This window comes from Catharus ustulatus, chromosome 8, assembly GCF_009819885.2.
Source record: "Catharus ustulatus isolate bCatUst1 chromosome 8, bCatUst1.pri.v2, whole genome shotgun sequence".
Taxonomy (NCBI): domain Eukaryota; kingdom Metazoa; phylum Chordata; class Aves; order Passeriformes; family Turdidae; genus Catharus; species Catharus ustulatus.
In genome coordinates this window covers 694,016-719,833 of record NC_046228.1, presented here as the reverse complement: position 1 = coordinate 719,833, position 25,818 = coordinate 694,016, and the positions used below count along the sequence as shown (strand labels likewise).

Below are 25,818 nucleotides of genomic sequence, written 5' to 3'. Positions count from 1 at the left end.
CGCTCCCCTCCCTCCCCTCACCCGGCGCTGGCGCTCACTGAAGGCGGAAACGAGTCAGAGACACGTTTGGGTTTTGTTTTGTTTGTTTGTTTGTTTGTTTTTAATCCCATCACGATTAACCCTTCACGGAGCGAGCAGAAATAAATCGGGAGGCACAGCGCTATCTCCCCGCTGTGGCGGTCCCGCCCCGTCCCCTCACGTAGAGCCGCGTTTGGAGCGGCGCGTGTGGAGCCCCGGCTGCCGCCTGGGGAGCGCCGCCGCTGCACCAAGACCCCCACTTCTTCTTCTTCTTCTTCTTCTTCCTCCTCCTCCTCACGCTCATCCTCCCGCTGCCCCGCATCCCGCCGGGCCGGTGCCGGTGCCGGTATCAGTATCGGTCCCGCCGCGATCGCCGCCCCGCTCGCTGCCCGGCCCGCCCTCCCTGAGGGGAGCCGGCGGTGACGTCACGGCCGGGCCGCCCGGCAATGGGCGCCATTTTGAAACCGCGAACCCTCCCGCGGCTCCGGGCGGCTCCGTCCCGCTCCCGGCCCCGCTCCCGGCCCCGCTCCCGCGGCTCCCCCCGCCATGGCAGGTCTGTGGCCGCGCTCCGCGCTCGGCTCCGCGCTCGCGCCGGGGATGGGCCGCGGCTCGGCTCCGCGGGGCCGCGGGAGCAGGCCAGGCCGCGCCGCGCCGGGCGGCACCGGCGGCTGATGCGGGAGCGCGGCGGCCCCGAGGGCTCCGGGCCGGGGCAGGGCGCGGGGGCTGCTCTCTCCCTCCCTCCCTCTCTCACCGCCCTTTCTCCCTCCGCAGTAGTGGCGAGAGCTGGAGGCGACGGTGGCGGCAGCAGCGAGGTGCAGTGGTGCTTCTTGCAGGTGAAGGGGGCGATCGACGAGGACGTGGCGGAAGGTGAGGGGAGCCCCGGCACGCGGAGCCTCCCGGGGGCGGCGGCGCAGCATCCCCGGCCGTGTGTGCTGGGGCCGTGTGTGTGTAATCTGTGTCTGTGTGTGATCTGTGTGTGTGTGTGATGTGTGTGTCTGTGTGTGTGATCTGTGTCTGTGTGTGTGTGTGATCTGTGTGTGTGTGTGATCTGTGTGTGTGATGTGTGATGTGTCTGTCTGTGTCTGTGTGTGTGATGTGTGTGTGTGATGTGTCTGTGTGTGATCTGTGTGTGTGTGTGTGTGTGCCGTGTATGTGATCTCTGTGTGTGATGTGTGTGTGTCTGTGTGTGTGCGTGATGTGTGTGTGTGTGTGTGTGTGATGTGTGTGTGCCGTGTGTGTGTATGTGTGTGATTTGTGTGTGTGTCTGTGTGTGCCCTGTGTGTTTGTGTGTGTGTGTGTGTGCCATGTGTATGTGATGTGTGTATGTGTGTGTGTCTGTGTGTGTTTCTGTGTGTGCTGTGTGTTTGTGCCAGGGCCGTGTGTGTGTTTGTGTGCCAGGGCTGTGTGTGTGTGTGTGTCTGTCTGTGTTTGTGTGTGTGTGCGTGATTTATGTGTGTGTGTGTTTGTGTGCCAGGGCTGTGTGCGTGTGTGTGTGTCTGTGTTTGTGTGTGTGTGCGTGATTTATGTGTGTGCGTCTGTGTATGTGTGTGTGCCAGGGCTGTGTGTCTCTGTCTGTGTGTCTGTGTGTGTGCCAGGGCTGTGTGTGTCTCTGTGTGTGTGTGTGCCAGGGCCTTGTGTGTCTCTGTCTGTGTGTCTGTGTGTGTGCCAGGGCTGTGTGTGTCTCTGTGTGTGTGTGTGCCAGGGCCTTGTGTGTCTCTGTCTGTGTGTCTGTGTGTGTGCCAGGGCTGTGTGTGTCTCTGTGTGTGTGTGTGCCAGGGCCTTGTGTGTCTCTGTCTGTGTGTCTGTGTGTGTGCCAGGGCTGTGTGTGTCTCTGTGTGTGTGTGTGCCAGGGCCTTGTGTGTCTGTGTGTGTTTCTGTGTGTGCCAGGGCCGTGTGCCATGACTAAGCGAGCTCCCACCCGTGCAGCATCACACACGGCCGTGCTCCAGGTCCTTGGTGCGAGTGCCAGCATCCCCAGAGAGCTGGGCTGGGAGGGGACCCCTGGGCATCATCCATGCAGCCCCCTGCCCAGCAGGGTCACCTGCAGCAGGTGGCACGGGAACGTGTCCAGCAGGGTTTGGAAGGGCTCTGGAGAGGGAGACCCCAGCCCCTCCCCGGGCAGCTGCCCCAGGGCTCTGCCCCTACCTGGAGAGAAGTTGTGTCTCACCTGGGCTGGAACTTGTTGTGGTTTGGTTTCTGGCCATTGCTCCCTGTCCTGTGTCTGGCACTGTCCTGTGACAGCCCTGGGGGATTTGTGTGCATTGATGGATCCCCCTCAGCCTTCCCTTCCCCACCCTGAGCAGGCCCAGTCCCACAGCTCTCCTCATCTCAGAGATGCTCCAGTCCCAAAATGACTCTGTGGCCTCTGCTGGACCCTCTCCAGCAGCTCCTTGGCTTTCTTGTCCGGAGGAGCCTGGAGCTGGGCACAGTTCTGGGCCCAGGATAACTGTCTCCAGTTCTGGGCTTGGGATAAAAGGTAACAACAGTGATACGATACAGGGAGAGGAAAAAAAGAAACACCAGTGGAGTCTGTCAGGCTTGTCAAGTTTCGCTCTGACGCACAGAGAGTGCAGCTCTGTCATTTGTGCTGCATTGAAAAGTGCAGTTTAAAGGGTTCCTGCAGCTGTGGAGAGATTTGATTCCCACTTGTTAACGTTTGGGAGCTATAAATAGGGGTATTAAGCAGGGAAGAAGGGCACACCTTCACATTTCTCTGAAATTTTCCAAGCGCTTCATGTTTTGGACAGAGTGGGAAACAAGAAATGCTTTAACTGGGAAAAGTGTTTTCTGTGGTGTGCAGAACCTGGATGGAGTTTTACTTGACTCTGATGAGAAAGTTCTTTTTTTGCCCCTAAATTTGCTGTGTTCCAGCTGTCCAGGCTGGCAGCACTCCTTTCTAAAGTATGAATTGAACTTGCAGGGCCGTGTGTCCTCAGCTTGGGTTTGGGATTTTATTTTTGTTACTGGATGCAGTAAATATTTTCCCTTGCTGCCTGCTACGGGGAAATTGTGCTGACAGTGTTTTCATTTTCATGCCACTTGTTTGGCATTCCATTTAAAATAATGGCCATGGAGGGACAGACTGGCAACTGCTCGAGAAACTCGACTCACTCTGTTGTTTTCTTCCTTTTTCTCCCCTCTGTGTATTTGTGGCTTGCTCTGAAGTTCCCAGAAATCTTGTAGAAACGTGTATAAGTAACTTTTATGTTTTTAAGTGGTTATTTTTTCTTGGCTCTGTCACCTGTGTGGCTAAAAGTCAGTTCTCCACGAGTAAAGGATGTAGTGCTGGGGGCACCTTGCTTCCCAGGAAACTCCTGAGCAGTGTGGATTTGCACAGAGCAGGAAAGCTCCAGGAATCATTCAGCACCTGGTTCTGCAAAACTGCCACTGCAGTTTCATTTTCCTGTGGGGGTACCAGAGCTGTTTACAGGCTTTGTGACTTTTTGGGTTTATTTTGATTGGTGGCCTTTCCCTTCCTGTTACATTTTGCCTTGAAATTTGAATTAAATATAAAAAATATGCTATTTATTTGCTAATAATTGGCCAAATTTAATTCACTAGTAAGAGTACAAATACATTGCTAGATTTTGGGCCTCAGTTAGGGGCATATTTACTCATTACCATCTTTTAAATCCTCTCTTACCAAACTGCACATCTAAAGCTGCTTGATGGACAACTGTTGCCTTGAAATGGCCTTCAAATTGCACATCAATTCTTGTGATAGTGCTCACTTGTGGCTGCTGTCAGGTTTTGGTCTGTTTGCTGAAAAATCAGCTCTCTAGAGGAAGAGGACACCATGAAGTTGCTGTCCAGCCTGTTCCATGCACTGTTTTGCTGGATTTTCTTAGAGGTTTATTCAGGAGCTGCAAGTGCTCAGCCAGAAAACTTTCCCAGAAAATCCTTTCTTTTACAGTGCAGCTCTCCATACATTTTCTATTCCATAGCTGTTCCTCAGGTGTCTGGCTTCAGCACAAACACAGGGACAAGGGGCTGTATCAGACTGGCAGCTGGATTTTCCTGGCTGGGTCATTAACACAGAAAATCACTGTCTCCTCTTTGTGTTGTCCGTGCCTTGCCTTTCCTCGGTGACTAATCCCTGCCCTCTGTTCAGCTCTGTGTCAGCAAAGAGAAGGGCACTGTTCTGTTCAGCCTGAGCCTTTCTGCAGGACCAGGATCATCATCACTCACTGAGCATGGAGCTGGGAGAGGCTGGATATGGCTTTTCTGGAACAGAAAAGTTGGGTTGGAGTCAGGGAAGAGGACTGCAGGATAAAACAGATTGAGTGATTCCGTAGTGGGGATGGCTGCAATCATAATTTGCAAACAAGCTAATTAAAGGTTGTGCTGTAATTTTGTTGGTAGTGTTAACCACGGGACTCCAAACTTGCACTGATTGCCCATGGAATTTTTAATCCTTGGGTTGCTTTTTTTTTTGTAGAAAGACCCTTCTAAATAGAGAATTCAAATGCTGCCAGAGACTTTATCACTTCCATGATTTCAGTGTTGAATTTGTTCAAGATTGCCTTATTTCAGGAGGCTCTTTTTTGATTGTTCAGTGTTTATTGAATAATGTACAGATATGCCCAAATTCCCGTGGGCCAGATGTGCTGCATCTAATCCATGCCCACTTCTGGATGCAGTTCTGTATCTCCAGTTAATGATCCAGGAAATAATCTGGGATTTTTTAATTCTCCAGATAGTGACTGGTGTTGATTGACTGCCCTGCCAAAGGGAGACATCCCTTGTTACCATCACTTCAGCCAACTCTCCTTCTGCTACCTGCTAGGTGCTGGGTCAGACACCTCAGCACTTTGCCAGGCAGCAAAGACAACCACAATCTCATAAAAATATATTAGCCTGTAATCTTGAGTGCAGCTACAAGTGATGTGTTAGAAATGTTCTTTAGAAATTGTCTTTACAAACCATCATGTGTGCTTCAGGAATTCACTTGGCCTGTTCTCCTGTGCTTAAAGGAAATTCTGGCATGATTTTGTGCTTGTGAAAAAACTCCTGCAGGAGAGGTGCAGCTCTGAAGTCTGGTTCAGTTGCATGAAGGGAGTTGCAGAATTGGTTGTAAGCTTTGATAATGTGTTTTTTCTGTAAGAGCTGGGAAGGGGAGCACTAATGCTGGGACAGGGAAGGTGTCCCTGCCATGGCAGGGCTGGCCCTGGTAGGCTCCAACCCAAACCAGGCTGGCATTCCGTCACTGTATTTTGGTGAAATATGGAGCTTGGATAAAATGTAGCTTGTGAATGGTAAAGAGTGTGGATAAGCAGTGAATATCAATTGCAGGGCTGTAATGGGATTGCAGGGCAGTGTGAGCAGTGGGAATGCAGGAATTAGTGCAAGTTCCTGTGTGAGCAGGGGCAGCCACCGGGTTTGTCCCTGCAGAGGGAAAAGCCTGATGAGAAATGACAAAACCCACTATTTTTAAAGGAGGAGAAGGTGTGGAAGCTTCAGCTGAAGGAAAAATTTGATTTTCTTACCATGTTAAGGCTTTCATGAACTCCTGATAGAAGTACACCCAAAACCATCACAATGTGCTACTTAGAAAAAACTAACAATAGCACAAATTAATTAAATGTACTTCTAGTGGGAGAAAGCTTATTGGCATTAGTCTTCCAAAGGTTAAAAAGGAATTCTGAGGCAGTAGATCTGCAGATAAAATACTGGATTATGTCACGAACCTGAGGAACAGCTTCCATAATTCCTCATGGCTCGTAGGGAAGGAGCACACCTGGGAGCTGAGCCCTGGCTGTGCTGCTCCTTTCTGTGCCATGCTGCTCTCACTGTCCTTCCAGGCAGCCCCAACTCAGAATAGCTTTTTGGGGACATCATTCACAGGACTCCCAGTGTCAGGCCAGTCAGTTCCATTGATGAGGAAACACAAACTGAGCTCAGGGAGGGAATGGCACTGACTGTGTGCCATGGCTGGAGCTCTGGGGTGCTGCTGTGCCATTTTTGGGGTGCTGTGCCATCCCTGGGGTGCTGCTGTGCCATTTTTGGGCTGCTGTGCCATCCCTGGGGTGCTGCTGTGCCATTTTTGGGCTGCTGTGCCATCCCTGGGGTGCTGCTGTGCCATTTTTGGGGATGCTGTGCCATTTTTGGGGATGCTGTGCCATTTTTGGGGGTGCTGTGCCATTTTTGGAGTACTGTGCCACCCCTGGGGTGCTGCTGTCTGTCCCCCCGTGCTCAGCACACCCAGCACAGCAGCTCCTCCAGGAGCCAGGTGGCTCAGCTCCAGGCGTCCAGGACACACAGGAGCTGGCAGGCTTTCCCACACAACTCCAAACAAGATGTTTGGAGTTTGCCATGGGCTGTCAGCAGCAGCACTGACCTCAGACAGCTTCTGCTTCCCGGCTGCCCTGCTCCTGCTTCACCTCAAATCTGTTCAAGGGTTTCAATTGCTCCCAAAAGCAGAGTTATTTAGGACTAAGTTAAACCCTGCCAGGTGCCTAAAGGCAATTCAAACCATTTCACAAGCAATTTGAGCATTAGGGCATAAAAAATGGTTAGACCTTATGGATATTTTAGGTTGGCAGAGTATTTAGTGATGTAAGCTGAGAGAAGTTTGTTCTGGGCAAAACTTATACCTCTTTGACTTATTGTCCTGATTTCTGGTGCACCCCACTGCTGTGTTAACTCTGCAAAGAAATGCTGGGAGTGGAAATGTGAAAATTGAGTGTATAAGGAGGCAAATTCTGAGGTGGTTTGGGTAACTTGGGTGTGTGTGTGTATTGTCAGGTGGTTGTTGGTTGTTACAGCTGGGAAGTTTGGCTCGTGTTTCAGTGCAGTTGGGATTTCTATCAGCTGGTAGGAAACAGCATTTTAGGAGCACTGAGAGCAGGAGCAACCCTCCCCACTGCAGGGTGACCCTGTGTGTGTTCCCTTGGCTGTGCTGCAGGGCCAGCTCTCCTTCCCCTGGAGGCAGGGACAGCTCTCCTTCCCCTGGAGGCAGTGCAGGGACAGCTCTCCTTGCCCTGGAGGCAGGGACAGCTCTCCTTCCCCTGGAGGCAGGGACAGGGACAGCTCTCCTTCCCCTGGAGGCAGGGCAAGGACAGCTCTCCTTCCCCTGGAGGCAGTGCAGGGACAGCTCTCCTTCCCCTGGAGGCAGTGCAGGGACAGCTCTCCTTCCCCTGGAGGCAGGGACAGCTCTCCTTCCCCTGGAGGCAGGGCAGTACAGGGACAGGGAGAGGCCGAGGGGCAGGGGTGAGTGCAGGGTGAGAGCCCTGCAGGGCTGGAACCCCAGGCTGTGCAGGGAGCAGGGGCTGCCACAGCTGCTGTGCTCCCTGCTGTGCTGCTGCAGCCATCCCAGCTGGAGATGGGGCTGCCTGCACAGCCCTGCTTCCCTCTGCCCACCCAGAGCTGGCAGTGCAGCTGCCTGTGCCTGGCACTGTTTGGGAAGTGCCATTACTGCAAGGCAGTGACCAGCACTTCCCAGCCCTGCGTGTCTGGAACTTGTTAAGCTCCAGCAGGATTTTGATTTTTAAACATTTTTTCTATGATTTGCTCTCTAGCAGGTGCTGGTCTCTAAATTGCTTCATTTTCTTTGATAATCTCTTCCCTCTAAAGGGGCTCTCTGTTTCTTTCACTGATCTTATTTGCTCCTATTACATTTTTTATTTGAGGAGTCTTTGCTGAGCCGCTCTGAAGCGATGGCTCCTTGCTGTTCTCAGTGCCCACGTTTGTCACCTCTGGTCCCTCAGAATGGTCTCTTGTCCCTGTGTGCTGCAAAGGGAGCTGTGTTCCTCCTGCTGCTGTGTCACACAGTTCAGCACAGCGTTCCAGGGAGATGCAGTGTCTGCTCTCTGAGTCCATTCAGGAGCACATAACCTGTGCTGATCCCTTCTGCACACTCTGCTTGCTTCCCATCCCCTGTGGGACACCCCACAGTGCCTCCCACAGCTTTGTGCAGCCTCAGGAGAGCTACAGCTGTGTAGGATAACAGCATTGGAGAGGAAGGTGTGTCACCTTTGAGCTTGGTGACAGCCACAGGAATATTCCCTGTGCTCAGCTCCCACTGGCAGTCTCCTGCCTGCAGGCCAATCCAATGTTTCCTCTCAAAGCAGGAGCCCCTGCACAGGTTTCCCTGGGCCTCACAGCAGTTCCTGCTCTGGTCCCAGGATGGCTCATGGAAAATGGGGCTGTGCATTCAGGCTGCTCTCAGGGAAGCAGGACAGCAGCCAGGTTTGCAGGCAGGCATTGCTCAGGCTGTGCTGAAGTGTTATGTTGTCCATTACACACTTGGAAAATTCTGGGTTAAAATGCCCTGGAAGCTGGAGCAGCCTCTTTTTTGGGTGCTGTTAAAGAGCTGTGAGTGGTTCCTTGTCACTCCATGTCTGAGCAGTGAGTTTGTGCCAGAAGGCTCTGAGCAGCTCAGGGGATGGGAGGCACTGGTGCTGGCCATGTCTGGTTAGTGCTGAACACGAGCTCCAGCTGCAAATTCCCTCTGTCCTGGGGGAGCCATCAGGTAATGCCATGTTTTCAGGTTTGGGCTTGAACCAGAGCAGCATTGCACAGCCAGCTTGGAGAGGAAAAGTTCACAGGAGCTAATTTTAGGCACCTGATGTAGATGTTGTGGATCTCTTTGCATTCTCCATTACCTCAGCTGAGAGCCCGGGCGTTGATAGTGGTGTCAGAAATACCCGGGGTGAATCCTGGGGGGATTAACTTAGTTTGCAGGTATAAGTTGCTGTCATTTCCAAATCCTGACAAAAGCTGGTCCCTGCCACCCCAGCCCCCTTCCCTCCCTGCAGAACTTGCCCAGGAGGCTCTGGGGGCAGTAAACTTCCCAGAATCCTGGCAGGAGTTGTTTGTGGGGAGGCTCTGTCTCAGCAGAGAAGGTGAAAGGCTCAGAGCACTCAAACTGAGCTTTGACACATCACTCAGGGCTCACAGGGCTGTCCTGAGGCAGGGGATGGGCACCACTCTACTGCAGAGCTGGGAATTTGTGGCCTCTGATGTGTTGGGATGGTGTTTCCCACCCCTGGAAGTGCTCTGGAGTGTGGGGGTACAACAGGAGCACAGTGTAGTTGCCAGCAATGCTTTTAATACAGCAGCTGTGAAAGCAGCTCAGAGTTTCTCCTCTGGATGCAGTGTAACCAAGTTGGAACTCATTTCCAGAAGTGAGGCTGAACATGAATTTTTCATGTGTGGAAAGAAGTACTGCCAGCCTTGTATGTTGCTGTGAAGTCCTGGGGCTCACTGCCTGCCTGTCACAGGAGCAGGATTTCCAGGGATGCAGAGCAGGTCCCAGCACAGCACAGACTGCAGGGACAGCTGGACAGACCTCTGCTGCTGGAAAAGCCTTGGGTGCTGTCCATGAGCAAACCCTGCACTGCTTTGGCTTTGCTCACCCTTTGCCACCTTCCATGGGGAGTTCTGTGCTGGCATGGAGCAGGGGCTGACAGGCAGGGGGTGACTCTGTGCTGCACCCACGTTGTGACATCCCATGGGAAATCTAGAATTCCCAGAGCTAATGCAGTGATAAACAACCTGCAGAGTTTGCTTTGTTCTCTCCTCAAAGTTTTAAGCTGACTTGGGAGTGAAGGGAGATGTAGGTGGGTGAAGTGTTGAGCAGAGCAGGGATGGTTTGGAATTCATTCTGTGCTTTACTTGGAGTCTTGGAATTTATTTTTTTTTAGTTTCACCTGCTTTGAGATGATAGAATGCTGAGGATGGTGGGTGGAATGATTTGGGGGATTGAGCTGCTTCAATTAAACATGCCTGTAGGGAAAACTTCATAATTCATACATTTATGGATAAAACAAGTACAGTGCTATTAAAGCAGGTGATTGCTCATATTCCAGATTTTGTAACTTAGAAAATATTTGGAGGAAGCTTCTCTATTTTTGTCCTGCTGTGCCCACCCAGTTCCCTGTTCCCTAGAGCATGTTGGTGACAGACTGTTTCAGTGCATGTTCTTTACCCTCCCCTCCCTGCACTTCTTGTTTCAAGCCATGGAATTTGGGGAGTGTCTGTGCTTTGGTGTGTTTCTCCCTGAGATTCTGTTTGTCTGGATAGCACTGCTGGGGAATAATGGCTTGGTTTGGGCATCTTGGGGAAACAGAAATCATACACAGATTATTTTGAGCAAGTAATTGTGTGAATACTCCAGCAGAAAATGGGAGAAGCTAATAATAACTTTTTCCCTTTCTAAAACGAAGTGGAAAAGCAGCTTTTGTGACTTTGAAAGAATTGCATGTGTCAAGGAGGCATTTATTGCTGCTATTATCCTGAGTCTCCAGGGGTGGAAGGGATTCTTGCTGGAAGGGCTTGGAGGTGGTGGTGGCAGTGGAATATTAGTTTTGCTACTAATAAACTTCTATAACACAGGGGCTTCTTCATCTCTGAGTGCTGAAAATGTCATCAGATTCTCTGTGAAGTCACTGATTGCTTACCTTCTCAGTTTGTTTCTTCTTCCTTGGTTTGCTGCTTTTCCAGGGTGTCTTCTAAAATCCCTGTGTATAATTAATGATAACTGCTAATTAACTGGTAATTCCCTTTAAAGAAAGGTGACTGTAAAACTGGATGTGTCCAAAAACTGGTTAGTAGTGTGATATTGAAGGCTGACAGAAAGATATATTTACTAATATATATATATATCTGCAGAAAGATAGACTTACTAATTTATTTAGTTCTTCTAAATGATCATTTTTTTAATCCAAGAAAGTAAATCATTATCTCTACATACTAGGAGAAAACTTTTGGGCATCATTGATAAAAGATGAAAATGAACTTATATTGAGAAAACTGGTTAGGGTTTCTAATCACCTTCCTCGTGAGAGTGGGGCATTATTGAAAGGAATTTCAAAGATAGCACATCAAAATCAATACAGAAAGGAGTTTCCAGGGAGTCTCCAATTGCACACTCTGGCACTAATTGATATGATACACTTCAAACCTCAGGATTTTGCTATCTGCATCATAAATGCAATATTTGATGTGAGCAGGCCCAGCAGGAGCTGTGTTTACTGAGTGCTTTGTTGGGTTTGTTACCATCTGCCCCAGCCCCAGGACAGACATTTCCAGCTCCTTATCTCCCTCCCCTTGGCTGGGGCTGCTCAGTGGCAATTTATTTCTTTATTGCCACCTCCCTGAGGGACTGGGGATGAGCACCAGCCCCAGGGCACTGCAGGTGCTGAGGGCTTTTCTGAGGGATTTCCACATGGACACTGCATTGCTCACACACACCTTGGGGAACTCAGGGCAGAGATATCCTCATGGACACTGCAGTGCTACTGCTCACACACACCTTGGGGAACTCAGGACAGTTATTTCCCCATGGATATTGCTCACACACACCTTGGGGAACTCAGGACAGGGATTTCCCCATGGATATTAGATTGCTCACACACACCTTGGGCAGCTCAGTACAGTTATTTCCCCATGGATATTGCTCACACACACCTTGGGCAGCTCAGGACAGTTATTTCCCCATGGATATTGCTCACACACACCTTGGGCAGCTCAGGACAGGGATTTCCCCATGGATATTGCCCACAGGCAGCACACACACCCTGGGCAGCTCAGGGCAGGGATTTCCCCATGGATATTGCTCACACACACCCTGGGGAACTCAGGACAGGGATTTCCCCAGGGATATTGCTCACACACACCCTGGGCAGCTCAGGACAGGGATTTCCCCATGGATATTGCTCACACACACCTTGGGGAACTCAGGACAGGGATTTCCCCATGGATATTGCTCACACACACCCTGGGCAGCTCAGGACAGGGATTTCCCCATGGATATTGCTCACACACACCCTGGGCAGCTCAGGACAGGGATTTCCCCATGGATATTGCTCACACACACCTTGGGGAACTCAGGACAGGGATTTCCCCATGGATATTGCTCACACACACCTTGGGCAGCTCAGGACAGTTATTTCTCCATGGATATTGCCCACAGACAGCCCACACATTTTGGGTTCCTAAGCCAGTGTGCCTGTGCTGACTGAAGGCTGCACTGAGGAGTGAGGGAGTGTTGTAGCTCATCAGCAAAAGTGTGTCAGGCTTTGAAACTTGGCTGCATTTGGGGATGTCAGTGAAGAACTGTGTCATTGCATTAATACAAGTTGTGATGCTTTTTTTGTGCTCAAGTCTTGCAACTCCTTGATTTGCTTTCCACATTACAGTGCTGCTTTATTTCTGTTCTCTCTACAGCTGATATAATTTCAACAGTTGAATTTAATTACACTGGTGATCTTCTTGCAACAGGAGACAAAGGTGGCAGAGTGGTTATATTTCAAAGGGAACAAGAGGTCAGTGACTTGAAAAACAAAAGTGTTGTTACTACACTGTTCTTGTGTTGCACAGTCTCACTTCATCTGTTCATGTCCTGAGGTTTAAATGGGGAGTTTTCTCAGAAAACCACAAGTTAGCCAAGTTTGTAAATACCTGCCCTGTGCTGTACTTGGTAAGTTGGTCCTGGTGAGGGTTCCCATCCCTACCTGTAAAGAAAAAAGTCCCCAAAATCCAGGTGAGCTCTTTATATGTACCTGGTGTCCTCAGTGTAGCTTTGCAGAATTTGGACTTTCTCCTGAATTTTTCCACTGGGTCAGGCTGATCTGAGGTAAATCACAATGTTTTGGGAGAGAATGTAAAAGAAGTTCAGGAAACAAGCTGCAAGGACTACAGGATAAGAGGGTTAAAAATTGTATGAGGATTTAAAACCAGTGGGAACAGCCACTTGTCCAGAAACCCTTGAGCATTTCCCATCAGGAGGGTGGGAGCTCTGTCCCTCCTGCACCCCCACAGCTCCTCTCTGTGGAGTTCAGCTGTGGGACACTGCTGTCCTGTTCCTGTGTGTTCATCCTGAGCCACAGCCCTGAGCTGGGATACCCCAGCAGCAAATGTTGGCAAATGTGCACCAAGGGCTGAAAAGCAATTGGGAATCTGGGATTGTGTTCTTTACAAAGTCAGCATTCCACGTGTCCACATTCCAAAGTGTCTGCTTATCCTGTCCTTTGAGGAGTTGGGGGCAGTTTGAGCATTCTCCTGGGTCAGAAATACCAGAATTGATCATGGCATTTTAATTCAGCTTGTCTGGACATGAATATCACAAATGTTCAGGTGCTGTGGGATTTCCCCAGAGAAGCCCTCTGCTCAGCCCTGGGGCTCACATGGTGCTGTGTAATGAGCACCTGGGCAGTGTTTGGTGTTCCTGGCTGTGCTGCTGGTCCCAGCCCTGTCCCTCAGGTGCCCCTCAGGCTATGCTGGAGCAGGGAGGTGCCAGCACTGCTGGGATGTTCCCTGGCTGCCTCACACAGCTCCAGCTCCTGCATCTGCTCAGGGTAAAGAGACTGAGCTAAGGCTCAGACAGGAGGGCATCAGGAGCATCCTGAACTTCTCAGCACCTCAGGCTTGCTGACATGGAGGGGACTGTTATGGGTTGGATCTCTGTGAGGCAAAACCCTCCTGTCACAGCACTTCCTCAGAGGGTGGGGAGAACAACCCCCAAGTCAGGCTGTTCACACAGGAATATTCAGCTGTCTCCTTGGGAGCACATGGAAACTGAGGGGGGGGAGTTGGGAGTGAGGGACATTCCTTTTGTCATGTGCAGCACTGCAGGAAGGAATCTGGAATAAGTGTGTAGTGTTGGAACCTTAAAATGAGAACCATATTTTTTACCTGGTTTGGATTTAAGGGTGGGTTAGCTAGGTCAGTGACAGCTTAGGAGGGCTCTGCAGTTCCCCAGACACTGGGATTTGGGAAGGCACCCTGGAATGCTCTGCATCCTGCCCTGGCTCATGGGACTCCACCTGCCAGCAGCAATTCCAGCCAGATGTGTGAGCAGGGAGGGACAGCAGCAGTACCAGGGCAGCTCACAGCTTCTGCACGGGCTCAGGTGAAAGGAACCTGCCCAAAATTCTTACAAGTCAGTGGTGTGTGGGGAGGGAAAGCATGGAAAGTGTGGGAGTAACTGGGAGTGCAGGGCAGGCTGCAGCCCTGGGCTGTCCTGCAGCAGCAGCCACTGACACCAGCTCACCTGGGAGCCCTGATAACGAGTTCTCAAATCTGATAATGCAGATCTGGGGAACCTTGGGACTCTGCTCTCTGTTCCCTGCTCCCACACCCACCACATGGGGATGGCAAAGCCTGAAGGGTGCACAGGTGTTTATTTGTACATACAGCACAGGTATTTATTTGTACACACAGCACAGGTATTTATTTGTACATACAGCACAGGTGTTTATTTGTACATACAGCACAGGTGTTTATTTGTACATACAGCACAGGTATTTATTTGTACATACAGCACAGATATTTGTACATACAGCACAGGTATTTATTTGTACATACAGCACAGGTATTTATTTGTACATACATCACAGATACTTATTTGTACATACAGCACAGGTATTTATTTGTACATACAGCACAGGTGTTTATTTGTACATACAGCACAGGTATTTATTTGTACATACAGCACAGGTATTTATTTGTACATACATCACAGATACTTATTTGTACATACAGCACAGGTATTTATTTGTACATACAGCACAGGTGTTTATTTGTACATACAGCACAGGTATTTATTTGTACATACAGCACAGGTGTTTATTTGTACATACAGCACAGGTGTTTATTTGTACATACAGCACAGGTGTTTATTTGTACATACAGCACAGGTGTTTATTTGTACATACAGCACAGGTATTTGTTGTACATTTCTGAAGAGGAAGCCTGTGTGCATGTACTGATACTAAACTGGGTACAGTATCACAGACTGAAGATTCAGGATTCAAGAGCTGTTGAAAAAGCTGATGTTCTGGTTGACAGTTTCTAGGGGTTGATTTGTGTGGGCCATTTCTGAGGAGCCAGTGCCATCAGGCTGAAGAAATGCTCTTTTTCTTGCAGACTAAAAGCCGTCCTCTCTGCCGGGGAGAATACAATGTTTACAGTACCTTCCAGAGTCACGAGCCTGAGTTTGACTACTTGAAAAGTCTAGAAATTGAGGAAAAAATTAATAAAATTAGGTGGTTACCACAACAGAATGCTGCTCACTTCCTGCTGTCTACAAATGGTAAGGGCCCTTTCTTTTGCACAAAGAACTTTGTCATTGGAATATTGTCTCACCTGTCATACACTTGGGTTTTTTTTCTGACATGTTTTGGGGTTGTTTTAATGTCTTCTCTAATTACATGCAAAATATGTTTTGAGTGTAATGTTGGCTGTGTGAATATTGGGTCTGTTTAATTTTGGTGCATCATGGAGCATCTGTAAATGAGATTGTAGAAGTGGGAATGTGGGTTAGTGGGAACAGTTAGACTCCCTTCTCAAAGGTATTTTCCAAACGAAACTATTCTGTGGAAAAAATTTGCTCTTATTATCAGGAATACATTATTCCTAACAGTTTGGATCACTTTGTGAGGTCACAGTGAAATTCTAAAAGCAGGAGTGACTTCTGTCTGGTGGGCTGTGCAATTAAAATAATTTCCTCTGATAGAAGTCTTCATAAAGCATTCTTTAAACTGTGTCATGTGAAATGCTCTGCAGGACTTAGGGAGGAGAGGTTTGGCTCCAGTGAGCCAAGATCTCAAAGTGTGCACTCCTGGCTGCCCTGGAGCAGCTCCCTGGTAGCCCCTGGGAAGTGCAGTCCTTTGGAACTCCAAACAGGGGACAATCCTGATCTCTGCCTTTGGCTCTGACCTGGGACAAACCTGGCTTCCTCTGGGACAGTTACTGTCAGGGGTTGGTGTGTTTGCTGGGTTTGGTCCCTGTTAATGTAATTCAGATAATCATCCAGGGCTTAGTGGGGAATTTGGGTGATTGGTGTGTGAAACTCTCCCCAGGCAGTGGCATTTGGGTGAATGGGAGGCACAAATTGGGATTTTATTCAGACTGCCCCTCATGCTGTGGGTGAAGAACTCCACCAGGGTCCTTGTGGCAGCACAGACAGCTCACTCTGCTGGGTGCACACTCAGTGATTGAATTTTGTATTCAATTCATTCTCAAGCTGTGAATTTTTGGTTTTAGATAAAACTATTAAACTATGGAAAATAAGTGAAAGGGATAAACGAGCCGAAGGTTATAATTTAAAAGATGAAGATGGAAGACTCAGGGAGCCTTTCCGAGTCACAGAACTGCGGGTACGTCTCTGCTCTTTGCCTTTGTGTCTCTGCATGCTCTTCTGTCTGTCCTGCCAAACTGAAATGTGCAGATCAAAAATGCTGCTTGGGTCAGGGTCATTGGAAACTTCCAGAAAAAATTGACACACTTCATTTTCTTATGCATAAAAACTATTAACAAAAGTTCCTCTGGAAAGCTTGAGGGAAATGTTCATTGTTATAATTCTGTATTTCTAAGAGGATGACTCAAAATTGGAGTAGGGTATTCTGTGCCTGGATTAAGGTGTGTTTGTTAGAGCAAATTCCAAGCATTTGGTAACCTGATGTGCACTGGAACAGTCTTGGACATCGTGCTGGGGTGGTGGGGTTAGTGCTCCAAACCTGGGATCCTTGGAGCAGGAGCCCAGGAAATGAGAGCTGGGGTTGGGGTTTTTCCTGGGGTTCATGTTGTTCCACCATCAGCAGGAGCAGAGCTGAGGCTCTCACTGCTCTCACAGCCCCCCCTCCATGGTAGGGACTGCAGCTGGAGGCATTTCCTGGGGGTTTGTCTTGCTTTTGCTGAAGCTGAACAGGAGCTCTGGGTGTACAGAGTGCTTTGGGAAAGGAGATCCTCTGGCTCATTGAGTGCTGCAGTGGGAGCAGCTAAACCCAGGGACATCCCTTAGGATCCAGTGCTGGAAGGAGGTCCTGGTGGAGTTTGTGTGCTGCAGCCTTGCCCTGCTGGAGCAGCTGGGCAGTTGGTGAGGGCAGGCACCAGCTGGGCACTGGAGGGGCACTCTGGGCTCCTTGGGCTGTCCCTGCAGCCTGGCAGAGGGATGGGGCAGCCAGATCTGAGCAAGAGCTGGCTGGAGGAAAGGCCACACCTGGAGGTGCCTTGCTGTGCTGAAATGCTCAGGGTTTGCAGAGGCAGAGTGTACCAGGAGCTTGGGGCTGTGTTGGCAGGTTCTGTTACACACACACAGTGCCCATGGAGGAAAAGCAGAGTTCCCACAGAGACCCTGGCATTTCAGTGCCACTGCTGATCCCATTAGTGCAGCTGTGCTGTCACAGCCAGCCTGGGAGCACTGCTCAGATAGGACAGTGGCCTGATAAAAAGGGATGGATTAATTGCAGTTGTTAGCTGATGTAAACAGGCTGGGAGATACAGACTGGGAATGCAGGTGGGGAGCTCTGGGATGGGCCAGTCCCTGCTCCAGGTTGTTTTAGACACCCCTGAGCTGGGCTGGGTTTGGGAGCAGGACATCAGGAGTGCCTGAACTCCTGCTGACTGTTCATGAACAAACTGGGAATTTTCTTGGAGGCTGTTCCTGCCAGTTCCCTGAGCACCCATCTGAGCTGTGGGGTCATTGCTGGCTTGTTTCTGTAACCTTTGGGTGCCATTACAAACACAGCCCTCGTGCTGCTGGTTGAGGCACCAAGGGCTGGCTCTGACTGGGAGGTTTCCTGTTGGCAGTGTCCAAAGAGCATCCATGTGCTCTCTCAGTACTTTTCGTGCTCAGTGGATTTCAGAAGTGTTTAGTCACCAGATCAATACAGAAATCTGTGCAGTGCAATTAATTAATTGCCATTAAACAAGCTGTGGGGTTCAGGGCTCAGTGATGGCGCCAGTTGTGTTTAAGGTCTTTATTGATGATCTGGCTGAGGAGATGGAGGCAGCCTCTGAGCTGGCAGGGGATGGAAGGTGAGTGGGATTGCAGCTGCTGGGGAGCAGGAGGCTCTGCAGGGCAAACAGGACAGGCTGGATTCGTGGGCAAGGGTCCCCTTCCCTGGAGGGGCTTCACAGCTGGGTGACACTTGGGGACAGGGGATTGTGGTGGCCTCAGCAGTGCTGGGGGAATGGACTCAACCCAGAGGGTCTTTGCTAAGGCAGTGACTGTGCCTGGGTGATGTGTGGGGGCTCAGCAGTGACCTCGGGGGTGTCATTGTCCCCGGGGGTGTCAGTGACCCTGTGGGGGCTCAGCGGTGACCCTGGTGGTTTGTCAGTGTCCCTGGGGCTGTTCAGTGTCCCCAGGGCTGTCAGTGTCCCCAGGGCTGTCCCTGGCCCCCTGCCCAGCCCCTGCTCTGTCCCCAGGGCTGTCAGTGTCCCCAGGGCTGTCAGTGTCCCCAGCACTGTTCAGTGTCCCCAGGTCTGTCAGTGTCCCCAGGTCTGTCAGTGTCCCCAGCACTGTTCAGTGTCCCCAGGGCTGTCCCTGGCCCCCTGCCCAGCCCCTGCTCTGTCCCCAGCACTGTTCAGTGTCCCCAGCACTGTCAGTGTCCCTGGTGGCTCAGCAGTGTCCCTGGGGGCTGTCAGTGTCCCCAGGGCTGTCAGTGTCCCCAGGGCTGTTCAGTGTCCCCAGCACTGTCAGTGTCCCCAGGTCTGTCAGTGTCCCCAGGGCTGTCCCTGGCTCCCTGCCCAGCCCCTGCTCTGCCCCCAGGGCTGTCAGTGTCCCCAGGGCTGTCAGTGTCCCCAGCACTGTCAGTGTCCCTAGGGGCTGTCAGTGTCCCCAGCACTGTCAGTGTCCCCAGGGCTGTCCCTGGCCCCCTGCCCACCCCTGCTCTGTCCCCAGGTGCCAACACTGAAGCCCATGGACCTGATGGTGGAGGCCAGCCCGCGCAGGACCTTCGCCAACGCGCACACCTACCACATCAACTCCATCTCTGTCAACAGCGACTACGCCACGTACCTGTCTGCAGACGACCTCCGCATCAACCTCTGGCACCTGGAGGTCACCAACAGGAGCTTCAGTATCCTTTGGAGCGCCCTGCCCCGCTTCAGCAGTCCCTCTGGTGTTACTCAGGGTGGCTGTTTGAGGGCAGGACCGAAGGGGCGTTCTGGGGGCTGGAGGTGCACTGCAGTGGGAGCAGCTTTGGGGTGCTCAGTCCTTCCTGGGGCAGGCGTGCCTCCAGAGCAAAACCATCAGTGCAAACATCACAGAGCTTTTCATTTCTGAGGAGAAATTGTGGGAGCATCCCTGACTTGTGCAGCTCAGTCAGCTTAAATAAGAGTTGTTGGGTATCAACAGTGGGTGTTTTGTTACTGTGGATACTTCTTTCCAAGTTTGTGGTCTCTTCACCAAGTGTCACTTCTCTTGAAACCAAATCTCAATTTTTTTTCATGTCAAATGATACCGTTAACTGCAGAATTAATTTTTAGATTTTTTTGCAAACCTGTGCAACTAAAACTAACAGAGTGCTTTACATTGACAAATCTGCAGTAAAATAGAGGTTGCTGGAGTACTGATGCCTGAATAGGTCATTTTCTAAAGTTCTAGGTCAGGTTTTCCAAAGCTTTAGGTGAGATGAGGTTTACTTGGTCTGCAATAGGAAGCATTAAGAAGTAGGCTTGAGGAGATTTGCTGGACTTTGATTTTTGTGAGATATTCTTTCACTCCAGGAGTCTGAAATTGCCCAGCATCTGTGGGTGGTGGAGAAAGCTGGAGAGGCACTTGTAAAAGAGCATGTAATGGCAGACCAAAAGGGAATGAACAGCTTCCCACTGCCAGAGGGCAGGGCTGGATGGGATGTGGAGCAGGAATTGTTCCCTGGGAGGGTGGGCAGGCCCTGGATCCCTGCAAGTGTCCAAGGCCATGTTGGGCAGGGCTCAGAGCACTCTGGTCCCTTCCAACCAGACCATTCTGGGTTTGTGTGCCTTGTCAAATGCAGAGCTGTCCAGGCTCTGCCCCAGCCCTGTGCCTCACACAGGTGGGAAGCTCCTGCCCAGTCTCCTCCCGGGCACTGTGGAGCTCTGTCACTGCTCCCTGCTGCAGGGGCTGGGCTGTCAAGCGTTGCAGGCCTTGACCAGCTGTGGCAGACATCGTGGACATCAAACCAACCAACATGGAGGAGCTGACAGAGGTGATCACAGCAGCAGAGTTCCACCCACACCACTGCAACGTGTTCGTGTACAGCAGCAGCAAGGGCACCATCCGCCTGTGCGACATGCGCTCGGCAGCGCTGTGCGACCAGCACTCCAAGTGTGAGTGTCCTCCTTCTTCCTTCCTGTCCTGTCTGCCTGTCCTTCCTGCCTGTCTGCCTTCCTGCCTGTCTGCCTTCCTGTCTGCCTGTCCTTCCTGTCTGCCTTCCTCCCTCCCTCCCTCCCTCCCTCCCTGGGGAGTGACAGGGCTGCAGCGCTGTGTGACCAGCACTCCAAGTGTGAGTGTCCTCCTTCTTCCTGTCTGCCTTCCTGTCTGCCTTCCTGTCTGCCTTCCTGTCTGCCTTCCTGTCTGCCTTCCTGTCTGCCTTCCTGTCTGCCTTCCTGTCTGCCTTCCTGTCTGCCTTCCTCTCTGCCTTCCTCTCTGCCTTCCTCTCTGCCTTCCTCTCTGCCTTCCTCTCTGCCTTCCTCTCTGCCTTCCTCTCTGCCTTCCTCTCTGCCTTCCTCTCTGCCTTCCTCTCTGCCTTCCTCTCTGCCTTCCTCTCTGCCTTCCTCTCTGCCTTCCTCTCTGCCTTCCTCTCTGCCTTCCTCTCTGCCTTCCTGCCTTCCTGTCTGCCTGCCTTCCTCCCTTTCCTCCCTTTCCTCCCTTTCCTCCCTTTCCTCCCTTTCCTCCCTTTCCTCCCTTTCCTCCCTTTCCTCCCTTTCCTCCCTTTCCTCCCTTTCCTCCCTTTCCTCCCTTTCCTCCCTTTCCTCCCTTTCCTCCCTTTCCTCCCTTTCCTCCCTTTCCTCCCTGCCTGCCCTTGTGCCTGACCTTCTGCCTCCCTCCCTCCCCGGGCAGTGACAGGGCTGCAGCACTGGCCACATCTCAGTTCCCTTGTTCTAGGTGTGAGGCACCCCCTGGCTGTTGCTGTTTCCCCATTTCCCTCATAACTGCCAGAAGGAGTGCTGTGGGCACCAGTGACACCTGTGTGCTGGCCACACTGGGGCTGGGTGCCTCTCAGGGTATCTGCTCACCCTGTGCCAGTTCAGGGCAGCTCTTCCATCCCTGCACTGCAAACTGGGCTGATGCTGCCAGATTCCCTGTGCCCTGAGTGCAGTGCAGCTGCTGGGACAGCATGAATCCTTAGGAAGTTGCCAGGGATGCAGGGTGGCTGCTCCTTAGGCTGCTGAGCCACCAGAGCTCGAGCAGGCGAGAGGAAGCTTTGCTGTGATCCTGCCAGGCCTTGCACACAGCCATGTGTTCTGTTCCTGCTGGCAGAGCTGTGCCCCAGCAGTGTGCCCAGCCCTGGGGCTGCCTGCCACGCTGACACTGCCAGGCCAGCTTCCTGCAGGGCACACAGGGCTTTCTTGGTGCTAGGAGGAAATAGCTGTGCAATGTAGTGATGAATGTGAGGCCTCCCCACTGATCTGCTTCAGTGTTGCATTCAGTCACTTAAGAGCACTTTTATTTTTAACTGCTTGTGACTGAATCACATCCTGTGCAAGGGATCTGTCAGGTGTGAGGGAGATTGGGTAGCCTGGGTCAGGAATCTCTGATTTCAGAGGTTGGCTTGTGGATTTAAACAACACCTTTAAACCACAATCTGCTCTCTAAAATCACACAAACTGTTGCAAGTGGAGCTGCTCACATTTCAGTGGTTTAGTACAGCTGTGGTTCAGAGCTGAAGAGATGTCCATGGCCCAGTGGTGTCCTGTGTTTGGGTCCCTGCTGTTCCTGTCTGCTCCTGTGCTGGGTGAGGTGCAGATACCAGATACCCACTGCTGTTTGCTGCTCAGCTTGGTCCCCAGGACCTGTGAGCCATGCTTTGCTCCAGTTGAATGTTGGAGCTGGACATCTGCAGTCTGGTGACCTGGAACACCACAGTGCTAAAAAAGGGATTATTTCTGAGATGTGTCTAACAGCAACTTTCTTCAGAAATAAACTAGTCACTGATTAAGAATTCTCCAATACTGCAGACACTGGAAGCCGTGAGCTGGCGTTGGTTTCATGTGGAACTGTGTGTTCTCTCTGCAGTTTTTGAGGAACCTGAAGATCCTAGCAGCAGATCATTTTTTTCAGAAATAATATCCTCGATATCTGATGTGAAATTCAGCCACAGCGGGCGATACATGATGACAAGAGACTACCTGTCAGTCAAGGTGTGGGACCTCAACATGGAGAACAGGCCTGTGGAGACCTACCAGGTACAGCATCCGTGTGTCCCGAGCTGTCCCTGTGTCCCTGTGCCCCTGGGCCTGTCCAACACGTGTCCCTGTCCCCAGGTGCACGAGTACCTGCGCAGCAAGCTGTGCTCCCTGTACGAGAACGACTGCATCTTTGACAAGTTCGAGTGCTGCTGGAACGGCTCTGACAGGTGAGGGGCTGGGGCTGGGGCTGGGGCTGAGGCTGGGGCTGGGCTCCAGCCTGGAGAGGCCCAGGGAGGCTGCTCTGAGCTGTGCCCACAGCTCTGAGCCACTGAGGGCAGGAGCCCCCTGGAGCAGCTACTTCACATAAACTGTACTGCCAGGGCTGGTCCTGCCCCTGTGCCCAGGTGAGCAGCAGGAAGGGGCTGGTCCTGCCCCTGTGCCCAGGTGAGCTCCAGGAAGGGGCTGGTCCTGCCCCTGTGCCCAGGTGAGCTCCAGGAAGGGGCTGGTCCTGCCCCTGTGCCCAGGTGAGCTCCAGGAAGGGGCTGGTCCTGCCCCTGTGCCCAGGTGAGCAGCAGGAAGGGGCTGGTCCTGCCCCTGTGCCCAGGTGGGCAGCAGGAGGGGGCTGGTCCTGCCCCTGTGCCCAGGTGAGCAGCAGGAAGGGGCTGGTCCTGCCCCTGTGCCCAGGTGAGCAGCAGGAAGGGGCTGGTCCTGCCCCTGTGCCCAGGTGAGCCCCACCTGCAGAGCTGCCCCAGCACAGCAGGGACCTGGAGCTGCTGGAGCCAGCCCAGAGCAGGCACCAAATGTCAGAGATGGAGCAGCTCTGCTGGGAGGGAAGGCTGGCACAGCTGGGATTGTTCACTGCACAGCACAGGGCTGGGCTGAGCTCACTGTGCCCTCAGCACCTGAAGGAGCCAACGAGAAACTGGAGAGAGATGATTTACAAGTGCCAGGCACAGGGAATGGCTTCCCAGAGGGCCGGGAGGGATGGGATACTGGGCAGGAATTGTTCCCTGGCAGGGCTGGGCTGGAATTCCCAGATTTGTTGTGGCTGCCCCTGGATCCCTGGCAGTGCCCAAGGCCAGGTTGGACATTGGGACAGTGGGAGGTGTCCCTGCCATGGCAGGGGTGGCTCTGGGGGGATTTGGGGTCCCTCCAACCCAGACCAGGCTGTGAGTTCTGTGGACAAGGGGCAGAGGAGTGCCAGGAGAGCCTGCTTTGCTCAGGTGTGGATGAACAGAGTGTCAGTGAGTGCCAGTGGCAGGAGGGCACAACAGGGCACAGCTGCTGGCAGGAGTGGCACCCTGGCAGCGGGGTGAAGCCCCAGAGGAATGGAGCAGGTGCAGTGCAGAGCACACGATGGAACCCACGGCCTGGCCATGAACATGGCCTGACACTCACCTGTGGCACACACAGGAGGGCACATTGCATTTCTAACCAGATGTGCCTTCCTTTTCCTCGCACCAGTACAATCATGACAGGATCCTACAACAACTTCTTCCGGACGTTTGAGCGGAGCTCGCGCCGGGACACGACGCTGGAGGCGTCCCGCGAGAGCAGCAAGCCCCGCGCCATCCTAAAGCCGCGCAAAGTGTGCACGAGCGGCAAGAGGAAGAAGGACGAGATTACCGTTGACAGTCTGGACTTCAACAAGAAGATTCTGCACACGGCATGGCACCCCATGGAGAACATCATCGCTGTAGCTGCCACCAATAACTTGTATTTATTCCAGGAGAAGGTCAACTAAGGATGGCTGCCCGCGGAGAGCGTCGTCTCGCGTAGTTGAGCTCGGTTGTTTATCTGTAACAGAAGGCCTTGTTGTCCTGTCGGTGAGGAACATTGATGCACTTACTTCCCTTGAGCTGTCGGAGAGCATCTGGCCTGGCTTTGAGTTCCTGGCGTGGTTCTGCCTGCGGTGGGGTGGGAGCGTCCACGCGGCTTTCGGGGAGGACCCTCCGAGGCAGAATTGGTGGACAGTGCTCAATGAGGCCAACACTCAAAACAAATGTATTTATTGATGTCTGAGCCTTCCTTTCCAGTTTATAGACCAAAAAATTTAACACCCGAGAAGAAAAAGTTGTCATAAAAGTGTAATTTCTCTCTCTCGCTCTCTCTGCTGTAATATTTGGGCCTTTCAGAACATTTCTCGTGCTTGATGCCTGTACATTCCCCCTGAGCCCGGGGCCAGCTGCGGCCCTGCAGCGCTGCAGGGCTCCAGGGGGGCTCTGGCCAGGTGTCCATGGCTATTTACTCACCAACTGTACCTGTAACCACACCTGATGGAAACCACTTAATGAATAACAGCCTAGCAAACGTGTTCTTAGAGCTGGAGGGATGTGTTCAGTCTTCTTTTCGTATTGCATGTCCTGAGCTGTGCACAACAGTTCTGGTGGCACCTCTGACAGGGTTTGCCCCAAAACACCGAGTTTTTGGCAGACTAATGCGAACTTTTTTGTGTAGTATTTCAGATTCTAAATTTAGAGTTTCCATGGCATTGTCATAGAGTTGGAGTTGCACTGGATTTGTTGTCCAAGGCTCTGTGTGTGCCAAGTAGGAGATGGAAAGGGTCCTAGAAACATCCACAGCCTTAACCAAGTGTCGGCCTTGCACGGAGGGAACCAAAACTTCGCCACCTTCTCTGCTCTGAGGGGACAAGTGCAGCTGCTCTGGTGCATCTCACCCTCAGCCAGAGACAGACCTGACGTGCTTTATGGTTTTTAACCTTTTTAGTATTTGTCACGAAGGGAACAGTTTATTTTAAGTATTTGCTGTAGTATCTCGTATTTCCCACTGCAGTTCCAGAGCACTGTGGTGCCCAGGGAGGCCAGGCCGGGCCCAGGCTGGGGGACAGCAGCTGCTGGAGCTCTCTTGCTCACTTGTTTTAAGCCTTAGGTACTGTTTCTTTCTTTCTTTCTTTCTTTCTTTGTTTTTCTTTTCTTCCAAAGAGGCCTAAATCACATCCCCTCCCCCGGATGAGCCCGGGGCCACGTCCAGCAGCCCCCAGCAGGCAGAGGCTGCGCTCTGCCCGGTGCCTGCAGCCTGGGAACTCCTTCCCAGAGCCCCAAGCTGTCCCCAGCCCGTCCCAGGTGTGGTTACACTCCGTTCTGGAACCGAGGCGCGTTCCAGTCCCAAGAGCAAACCGTGGCCGTCCCGCCCCTCCCGGTGCCGCCCCGAGCCGCTGGGTCCCTGGAAGGAGGGCAGGACAAGCCCAGGGTCTCCAGGAAAGCTTGGGGCCAGTCCTGCCCTGTGCTTGGTGACACTTGGGAGCTCTGAGATGTGGAGCTGGGGGGTCGCTGATCCGACCGCGTTCCCAACGCCTGCTCGAGCCGATCCGTGGGGTTGTACATAATTGTTCAGTTCTTTTGACCAAAAAGTTTAATAAATTTTAAATGTTTACCTGGCCGTGCTCCCTGTGCTTTGACAAGCTTTCCTTCCATGGCTGGATGGGGCAGCCCAAGGGTGTTTCCAGTTGGGATGGGTGGAGGGGCCAGGGCTGCTGCCTGTTTCTGGAACATCAGGAAAAAGGAGAGGCTGGAATCTCCTCTAGCCCTGTGTGCTTGTACCCCTTTCAATCAGCTTTTGACTGTTCTCAGGGAATTTTTATCCTTTTATCTAAAGCCAGATTTTAGTGTCAAGTTTGATAAAAGTGCTGCCTGTGGAGCACCCTGGTCTGGTGGAAGGTTGAGGGGGCAGAACCCCAAACCCTTCTGGGACTGTTTCTGCCCCCCACTCTGTGGGAGCTGCACC

General features: G+C 52.0%; 1 protein-coding gene across 2 annotated transcripts; it reads left to right on the top strand.

Annotated features, from left to right (window-relative positions):
- Positions 1-504: 504 nt before the first annotated feature.
- On the top strand, positions 505-25,467 carry PPP2R2D (protein phosphatase 2 regulatory subunit Bdelta). Of its 2 annotated transcripts, none has more exons than XM_033066133.2 (10): positions 505-571; positions 790-885; positions 12,187-12,284; positions 14,887-15,052; positions 16,006-16,118; positions 18,644-18,821; positions 19,888-20,052; positions 21,962-22,131; positions 22,210-22,301; positions 23,539-25,467. In XM_033066133.2, the coding sequence occupies exons 1-10, from the start codon at positions 565-567 to the stop codon at positions 23,816-23,818; spliced, it is 1,365 nt and encodes a 454-aa protein (XP_032922024.1). In that variant the 5' UTR covers positions 505-564; the 3' UTR covers positions 23,819-25,467. The 2 variants fall into 2 exon arrangements, with proteins under 2 accessions (XP_032922024.1, XP_032922025.1); XM_033066134.2 differs by having other exon boundaries at positions 517-571; positions 793-885.
- Positions 25,468-25,818: the final 351 nt, after the last annotated feature.

What these genes read in the sequence shown, in the direction of transcription:
- PPP2R2D (XM_033066133.2), top strand. An exon ending in GTGCGACCAGCACTCCAAGT is followed by an intron (nt 20,053 to 21,961) that starts GTGAGTGTCCTC and finishes TTCTCTCTGCAG; the next exon opens with TTTTTGAGGAACCTGAAGAT. An exon ending in TGCTGGAACGGCTCTGACAG is followed by an intron (nt 22,302 to 23,538) that starts GTGAGGGGCTGG and finishes TCCTCGCACCAG; the next exon opens with TACAATCATGACAGGATCCT.